General features: G+C 28.6%; 1 protein-coding gene across 1 annotated transcript; it reads right to left on the minus strand.

Moving 5' to 3' along the window:
• Positions 1-168: 168 nt before the first annotated feature.
• On the minus strand, positions 169-9,617 carry LOC118647599 (saccharopine dehydrogenase-like oxidoreductase). Its single transcript, XM_036292793.1, has 9 exons — positions 9,284-9,617; positions 3,158-3,340; positions 2,883-3,058; positions 2,493-2,812; positions 2,142-2,288; positions 1,977-2,067; positions 1,639-1,901; positions 1,352-1,455; positions 169-406 (listed from the first exon to the last, which is right to left on the minus strand). Exons 2-9 carry the CDS (start codon positions 3,327-3,329, stop codon positions 390-392), a joined length of 1,290 nt encoding a protein of 429 aa, XP_036148686.1. The 5' UTR covers positions 3,330-3,340; positions 9,284-9,617; the 3' UTR covers positions 169-389.
• Positions 9,618-9,793: the final 176 nt, after the last annotated feature.

Consider the following 9,793-nt stretch of genomic DNA (forward strand, 5'->3'; position numbering starts at 1 on the left):
TGTGGAAACAAGAAATCGAATAAATTACATATCTCGTATAAGAGTTAATCACAACGAACGATATGTTATACACCTAATCTATGCGATCGTCGTCAGCGATCGGCAAAAGTAGATTTTCTTGGAAGGATTTTACGCAAACGGAATCCCGGATGACTCATTGAAACAATGTACTGGTTGAATTCAAAGATTTTTATTAAAAATGCAATTTTAGTCTATTTTCTTCATGAATATGAACAATTCATACATAGCGCAGAAAAGTTATCGAGAGAAAACACGTAATTACACGCACAATGCGTGATATAAACGTATCGTTTCTTCGTTATATCGTGCTAATGTTTCTTTTTCATTTCACTTCAATGTTATTTCTTTTTTCCAATATTCCTTTTAATTTATTTCAATGTTTGTGCTGTTAAAAATAACATTAAGAAGTTCATTAAAAGTGTGCCAATATCAACTTATATTAAATTACATCACATATTTTAATCAATTCTTCAAAAATGATGTACAGGTTTAAGTTTGAGATGTATTGTAATATTATATACAATATATAGAGTTTCATGTACATAGTAAACTGTAATCACTTTTCTTTATAGAAGATAAATACAGACCGAAAGTAGATGTTCAAAATGATAACTTTTCTTCTATATTTATAAAGACAAGCAACTGCATATTATTGAACACAAAAATAATACTCTGAAACAAGGTCAAATAGGAAACATGTTTATATGAATTTATGTATACAATTGTTTACTGTCTCCTATTCGCTGCTGAAGTAAAGTATACTCTTTAAGAAACATTTTATGTCTTAAAACTTTCATTTTTGTAATAATTAATAACATGTAATAATTAAATTTTATTAAATTATAATACTTATACATTTTTCTTATAAACATTTTTTCAAAATACTATTAATATCAATATCTGAAATATATACAAGGTGTCCTAAAACATGTGGGTCAAAGCTCGTAAAAGGATAGAAGGAATCAAGATGAACAAAAAAAGTCTTTTATCATTTTGCGATATTTGCAAAAATTATTGAGTCATTAAAGGTTAAGCTCATACTAATAAAAGCGCGCAGAGAGGCAGGCTCGGGTCGCCTAAGTTGTAGCACAGCTTAGTTAGACCTAATCCCTTCTACCTTTTTACGTTGACCCACATGTTTTAGGACACCCTGTATGTATAGAGCGTAATAAAATATATATGTATAGAGCTTTATAAATATAGAGCGTATAGTATTTCTCAAAATTACTCAAAATTATAAAAATATTAATATCAAAATCAAACATAATTATAAAAAATGTTAAAAAGAAAGACTGTCAGTATATTTTATACTTCTTTCTTTATAATTTACTTTGTATTTCAGTAGATACCACTTCAAATTTAATATTATGTTTAATCATTTGCTCGGTCAGAGATGTTTTACCGAACGCAGCACCAGGAGTAAGCACTCCTCCGCTGTAAAAAATATACAATAACATTATATAAATACATAAAATTAAGTTCATTTTCAACATGTAATTGTAATTATTGTTTAGTAGTTGTTTATACTGAAAAATTTATAAACTTTTTAAACATTTTCCAAAAATGAATACAATAGACACAATAATTACATTGACATATTATCAATAAGTTACTCACTTGTCGGGGATCTTATCAATTTCGTTAAGGATTGTTATAGCTGATAAAATCACTACAATGCTAGTCATTTCATATGCGGGAGAAACGCCAGAGATTTTGGTGATTACTTTTTTATTAGGCGGATCGATATGTTTGTCGGTAGGTTCAGCCAGCTTTTCAGTCCATCCGTAAGCTACAAACGTCATATCAAAGTACGTTGATTTGAACAATTCCATATCCGGATTCTCACGACTTATTAAACCATACGTAAATAGAGCAGGGTACTGCAAATATAATTGCTTTTATTTATCTTGTATTATCTATATAATTTTGATAACTGTAAATATTTTCATATGTACTTTTAGAAGCAAGTTGCGACCGCATGATATGCGAGACAGGATTAATAAAGTTGTACCGAAAATGGCTAGCATCAGGAGTTCAAAGAAAGACCTAGTGTTAAACGCACATTAGCAGAAATTATTTCTCATTTGTGATATTTCATATGGCATTGATATTATACTGACTTCATTGTGACATAAAACTGAACTTGTGCAGGCCTTTCTTTATATTTGTCATATAAAAATCGCTGTGTACGAAGAGCTACTGGGCGATCGGCACTCGGAAATGACACGGACAATCCTTTAGAAGCATCGCTTCGATGTACCACACTTCTACGATAAAAGAAATTACTATAACACTACTTATCATTAGTATAACTATCTTTTTTCTTATCAATATATAAATTTTGCATAATTTCTTAACTTTGATACAAATTGACTTATATTTAACTTAATTGATAAAATGTGATTTATATAACATACAACAGTGTACACACAATATTTGAATATTAGTAAATACACACAATATGTGCATACCTTGGTTTTAATTTCGGCATGAATTCGGGCAATTTGGTAGGATATAACTTTGCGCGTAATTCTCGTAATTCCTTTAGGTGACCCACACCGTATACTAGCGACTCATAAGTTCCATAATTTACATATGGACCTTTCTTCTCAGTGTTAGTTGTCCACGACTTCAAGTATATTTCAATAGCATTGACTTCTCCTTCAAATTTTTGTTGTGTGAAAATAATTCCCAAATCGCTAGGAATACAGTCAAAACCGCAAGCGCTCACTATATAAACACCAGCTTCTTTCGCTGCTTCATTATATTCCAATTGCATTTTCTCCATAAACTACAAAATATTGAAAATATTAAATCATCAATTAACGTTCATTTAACTATTCAAACGTAGATTGAATTACCTGTGGTTCACCAGTGACATCAACATAATGAGTGCGAGTAGCAATGCATGCTTTGACAACTGGTTCTCCATAAAATCTGTATGGACCGCAACAGCTGATAAGTACTTTTGTTCGTTCTGTCATTTTTTTGAGAGACTCTTCATCTTTTACGTCAGCCAGAATAATAGGTATGTCCTCTGATAAGATGCACATATATAATGTAATGTCAGCATGTTCATTAATAATAAACAAAGTGGTTCATTATCTTCTGAAATAATTCTAATTCTTAAATATACCAATATCTGAAGCAAATTCTGTAACAACAGCGTCTAAAGCTTCCTTTCTACGACCAGCAATACCAAACCTCAGTTTCCGATCTTTGCACATATGAGTCGCATTTCTTACCACAAATTTTCCAGTAAATCCAGTAGCGCCAAATATCACTATATCTAAGCGATCATTTGCCATTTTCCTGCAATCTATATAGCAAAATAATCATTAATATCTTATAACTCGGATAGCCAAGCGTCATAAAAAAAGAAATAGCTACTTTTGGTACAAGTTGGTTTTATAAAATCGCAAAACTCTTTTACAAAATTAAAGTACACATCAAAATCTAGAGAAATACGGTCAAGTTTATATCATAAATAAAAAAAAAAGAAAATTATTTCTGGAGCTGTCACTTGATGACAATATTTGCTTAGTATATAAATTCTATGGTATATGTGTACAAAATGAATCGTATTCCTGTAGGGATAATATATACGAACAATATTATGCAATTCAAACTAAAATTAAAAGTCTAGAAAAAAAGATTATTTTCTTTAGCTAATACGTTTATTAATACGTGTACTTTAATTCTGGAAAAGAATTTCCAAATCTATAAAAGAAATATATACAAAATATTGTTCATGACATGCACGGATGACTCTACATTATCGATCCCGATCAAGTTTGACGGATACTTTCAAACAAGTGCTTGTGCAAACAAGCGAAAATGCTGTTTCCATAGACATAGGAATATAGGGACGAGTATAACATTGTAGGGCAGAAGCCATTGAGAGGAAACTGACTGTGTCTATTTTTGATTGGTTATTATTTGGCGCAAGCGCAGCGTAAAAAGTATGAATGTAACACAACGTGACATTTAAAAAATAAATAAAAGATAAATAGGTTAATTACGTTGTGTCAGGGTTTTACATTATAACAAATACTTTTTGTAAGTGAAAAATGGTACAGTGCTTTGTTCAGTCGTGTAAGAACAGATCTGATTTTCAAAATTGGAAAAAAAGAAATAACACTATAAATGATAATATAAAAATAACACAGATAATATAAAAATTTCACAGATATTAAATTATTCATTACGTTAAACATTATAATTTTTTATTTTAAAAATATAATTTGTTAAAAATAATATGGTTCGAGTTTTCCCAAAAATTCTACTATTCGCAAGTTATGGTTGGATATTTTGGGAATGAGTTCATCATCTATCCCAACTATAGCTCGTATTTGTTCTATTCATTTTGAAGAAGCATCTTTTAATAGATCATGTTCAATAACTCGACTTAGGCCAAATGCATTGCCTAGTGTAAATAACAATTAATGTTTTTATAATATATATTATATCTCATACTATAATGTCTATTTTTCATTAATATATTCATAGATCTATTCTTTTTTTTCTAGAGAACACTTACAATGCAGCGATCATCTTCGGAATCTACTGTTGAACAATTTATTAATGAAAACGTTGAAACGAACTATTACAAGAAATAAATTATTCGCCAATAGTTCCAACAGAATCAATAGATGTAATCAATGGATCCTTATCACCCATAACAAATATTTGTTCACGTAAAAATCATTTTTAATACATATTCTACCTACCTTCAAAGAAATAGAATTAATAAATAAAATTTAATAATTTTAATTTGATATAATTACTGTTATTTATTATTTTAGCACAATCGGTATCTAAAGTGGATAAAACACAATGGTATCACCTACACGCATCTATAATTCTCCAGAAAAATCTAGATTACGGAAAAGAATTAAATTCTTGGAAGTACAACATGCAAAAAAAAATGCGATTTGCGCAACAAAAAATACGACGGTATAAGAATCAAGTGATCACACTCAAAGAAATTTTAAACAAATTAAAGAATAATCAATTGTTGAATAAAACACAAATTGACATCATACATATGTTAGGTAAACCAATAGGTGAGATTTTTAAGCGATTAATTATGCAAAAGAAAAATGCATGTGTACCTAAACAATATTCGCCGGAAATACGTTCATTTGCATTAACGCTACATTATTACTCTGCACGAGCTTATGAATACGTGCGTGATTACTTTAATAAGTGCTTACCACACTAAAAACTCTTTCTTCTTGGTACAGAACTGTTAATGGAGAACCTGGTATTAGTTCAGAAGCGTTATATTCTATCACTGAACGTGTAAAAAAAATCAAATTATACATTATTTGGTTGTTTACTATTTGATGAAATGGCAATTCGAGAACATTTAGAATATGATGAATTAGAATATGAATCAAAATTTAGCGGTTACATTGATTTGGGAGAAAACATTGCTTGTGATGATACTATCTTAGCAAATCAAGTTTTAGTTTTTATGATTGTTTGCATAAATGGTGCATGGAAAATTCCAATTTCATATTACTTGATAAAAGGAATGTCTGCAGATGAGAAAACTCGTTTGGTAACAGAATGCTTAAAAGCTGTGCATGAAACTGGCTTAAAAATATCTTTGACTTGTGATGGAACATCTACAACACTTTTCTGTTTTTAAAAATCTCGGGTGCAATTTTGATGATATAACTTCGTTGCAGACATCGTTTTCTCACCCTGTTACAAATGAAAAAATAGTAGCTTTTTTCGACTCCAGTCATATGCTAAAACTAGTGCGAAATACTTTTGGAGATCTGCAATATTTTATTCATGGGGATAATCAACCAATACGATGGTTATACTTAAATAACCTTCATGAATTACAACTGGAAGGTATGCATTTAGGCAATAAATTAAGAAGCAAACACATCAATTATAATAAACAAAAAATGAAAGTTCGATTAGCCGCTCAAATTTTTAGTCAATCAGTCGCAGACACTTTTATTTTGTAAAAATAATTTATTGTTGGAAAAATTTCAAGGTTGCGAGCAAACAATTAAATTTTTATTAATTTTTAATGATCTTTTCAATATATTAAATTCAAAAAACATAAAAACAAATTGGATTAAAGCAAGCATTAAATTCTAAAAATATAGAATTAGTAACGAATAAATTTGAACAATTTAAATCCTACATATTATCATTAAAAAGAGAAAATGGTAAATTATTATGTTATTCTCGTCGAAAAACTGGTTTTTTAGGATTTCTTATTTGTATGGAAAGTGCGTTAACATTATTTAAAGAATTTTGTATAAAAAATAATTATTTAAAATACATTCCCTTTTATAAATTCAGTCAAGATCATATAGAATTGCTATTTGGATGTCTAAGACATCATGGCAGAGGAAATAATAATCCTACTGTCAGACAATTCAAAGCGGCTATAAAAAAATTCTTATTCATGCAGATTTACGTAATTCAAAAACTGGCAATTGTATTCCTTTACAAAAAATATCAATTTTACACGTATCATCTGCTGGCAAAATAAAAAATTCTGAAGATATAAATTCCACATCACGATTATTACAATTATATAACAAATCGTATAAAAATAATAATGTTGAAACATTAAACTTAGTTAATGATCATAACTACATTCCAGATGTTCGGGAAATTTCAGAATTTTCTAAGAATGTCATCGAATATATTGCTGGCTATGTCGTAATGTAATTAAAAGAAAAATTAATTTGTGATGTTTGCGTAAGTGCATTAACAGCACGTAACGTTGGAAAAAATAATTTGATAAGTGTAAAAAGTCGTGGAAAATTAATACAACCGTCAGTTGATGTTATAACTATATGTCGTAAATGTGAAACAGAAATTCGGTGCGCTGTTCATTCAAGTGGAACATTTATAAAACGAAAACTTAATGAACTTTATATATCAAACCAGTTTTAGAACAATTCATTAACAGTAATTTATTTAACAATTTAAAAGCACACGCACACGATCAATTATTAATGGAAAATCACGATGTCCATTTAATTCGAGCTATTGTTAAAAAATATGTAAAAATTAGGCTACACTATATAGCGTTAACTAGTATAGATAAATCAAATAGTAAGAGTCACTTACTTAATAAACTTGTACTTTTTAAAGGGTAATAAATGTTGTTACTTATTAAATATAATTAATGATATTTGTTACCATACATTTCATAAATATATCCCTCATTGGATCCAAATTTTTAAATGCAATTCCAAAGATATATCTCAGAGGCTCGATTCTTGAGCTTATTCGTAAGAGAAATGTATTTGCAAACTTTGTTTTTATAGAATAATTGGAAATTTATTGACTATCGTATGGCTTTTAATAAACTTGCAACTTTTCTGTTGCAGCGAATATTTGCGCATACATTTCTTTTGCGAATGAGCCCTAGTAAGTAAATGTCAAAGTAAAATATAAAATATTTCAACAAGATATTAATAAGATATTTTATGTCATAATATTACATATTAGCCATGTATATTTATTAAGGTTTTGTATTTATATAGACAACAATAAATATTTAAAATATTAAATATTGTGTAGTAATTCGACTACTTTTATAATTTGTATTTTATTTTACATTATAGCATGTATATAAGACTAATTAAACATGTATTTATGATAAATATTTGATAACGTAGAAAATAAAGTAAATAATTTCATAATCCAATAGCACTCAACAATGGTACTAGATTCATATTTGTATAACAAATAAATAACAGTTTTAAATTAATCTGTATTTTTTTCAAAATAGTAACATTAAGCATGCGCAGAATTATAACCAATCAAATTTAGGCACAGTATCATGGCGGACTCCCCCTGTATTTTAGTTTCACTCCCCTCGTCCTTCAATCAAGTTTATACTCTGTCCCTATATTCCTATGTCCATGGCTGTTTCATACTTATTGCCATAAAAATTATAAAAAAAATCTTGGAAACCATTTTTATAAAATGTTTATAACATTTCTTATTAATTATATTAACCGGTAATAAATAGGTGATAGGTAAATTAAGACTCATTAAAAATGAATTAAAATGCAAGTAGGGTAATACCATTCAAGATTCGATTGACACAGAATATTGATATACAAATAAATATTTAAATTACAAATATCGTTAACATTTCGGTCTTCGAATTTGAACCGTCTTTAGTATAATATTCTAAATAATGCAATGTAATGTAATCTTTATTTAGATTGCGCTATTTAAAATATTTTATCAAAAAACTCGAGAACGGAAACATTTACAATACTTATATTTAGACTAATACTATGTATTCATATGTACATATCAATATGTTGTGTCGGCTCTTAATTGATATTAGTTTATATAAGCAAAATAATATTAGAATACCTCAACAATATATATACCTTGTATATTACATTTTTGCAAAAAGAAGAAGTTTACCACTGCAAAATTTTTACTAAAATTTCATACTGACAGTATCAAATTGATCAATTAATTACTTATTATAAATATTAAAGGAATTGTTGTATTTTCAAAACTCAGTTGGATACTTTTAGTATTAAAATTCTGTTAAAAAAATCCATCAAATAAAGCTTTTTTTAAACGATTTTTTCCAAAATGTTTGCTTAATGACTGGTAACCTGATAACTGTTACCATCAAATTTCTTACTGTTGGTAACGATAAAATTAAACAGTCTAATAAACAAAATAGGAAGCTCAATATGAAGGCTTTTAAACAATTTTTAGCAATCTGTTGGCAACTTGTTATCTGGAAACTTACATATAACTTGATAAAAATATTTTTTAATATAAATTTTATTAAAAATATAAGTAAGTCCTCATTAATATATATTTATCACAAATACTTCATTAATATTTATACATTAAATAAATACTAAATAACATGTTGGAAGCAAAATTTAAGATTTAAAAGTGAGAATAATGTTGCAGTCAATTTGATCTAGTCATCTTGCATTATAAACTTTGCCCACTACGTGATGTTATACGTGTTGCATAATAATTACGTAATTAACAATTAAAAATTATAATCGATTATAAATGTCTAGCTCTAATCGCATTGTGTAATTTAATTTATATCAATCTATTTTTTGGCATACTCAAGAACTTAGAAATTGGCAATTACGTATGTTATTTCTCCGTCGTAGTACCGGCGTATCGGCGAAACGACGCAGTACAACGTATGTATGACGTACGGGTATAAGAAAATCGATCATAGTTCGAGTACTACGTAAGATACAAATTATAAACTTACATGAAAGTAATCGAAGCAAATTAGCCGAATAGGTCGAGTTTCTCTCGAAAAAGTGTGTCTTCCCACAAAGTGATCGTAGGCTCGTCCGTAAACATGTGTGGCCCGATGACGTCGATGGGTATCGACAAGACTGTCGACCGTCGACGGCGTCGACAAAAATGGCATGGATATATTACTGGAAGAAATAATGCGCTGGAGAGGGGCATACGACCGCGCCTATTGAAAGCTCAACTGCCATCATTTTCGTAGGAAACGTCATTTTGTAAATAAAAGTCTTTAGGCATAAGTCATAACAGCAATAAAATTTCTGTTGTTGTTCAAGTAATTTGACAAAGATATCAAATATCTATTCTAAACACAAAAAAATTAGATTTGTTTATTAATATAAATTTGTACGAATATGTCGATTTGTTTCCTAATTGCACTGTCGATCCAAATAGAATGTTAACAAGAGCATCACCAATAATAAAATTTGCAAATGGCAATTACACAAATAATAGATATATATAT

This window comes from Monomorium pharaonis, chromosome 10 (assembly GCF_013373865.1).
Source record: "Monomorium pharaonis isolate MP-MQ-018 chromosome 10, ASM1337386v2, whole genome shotgun sequence".
Classification (NCBI taxonomy): Eukaryota; Metazoa; Arthropoda; class Insecta; order Hymenoptera; family Formicidae; genus Monomorium; species Monomorium pharaonis.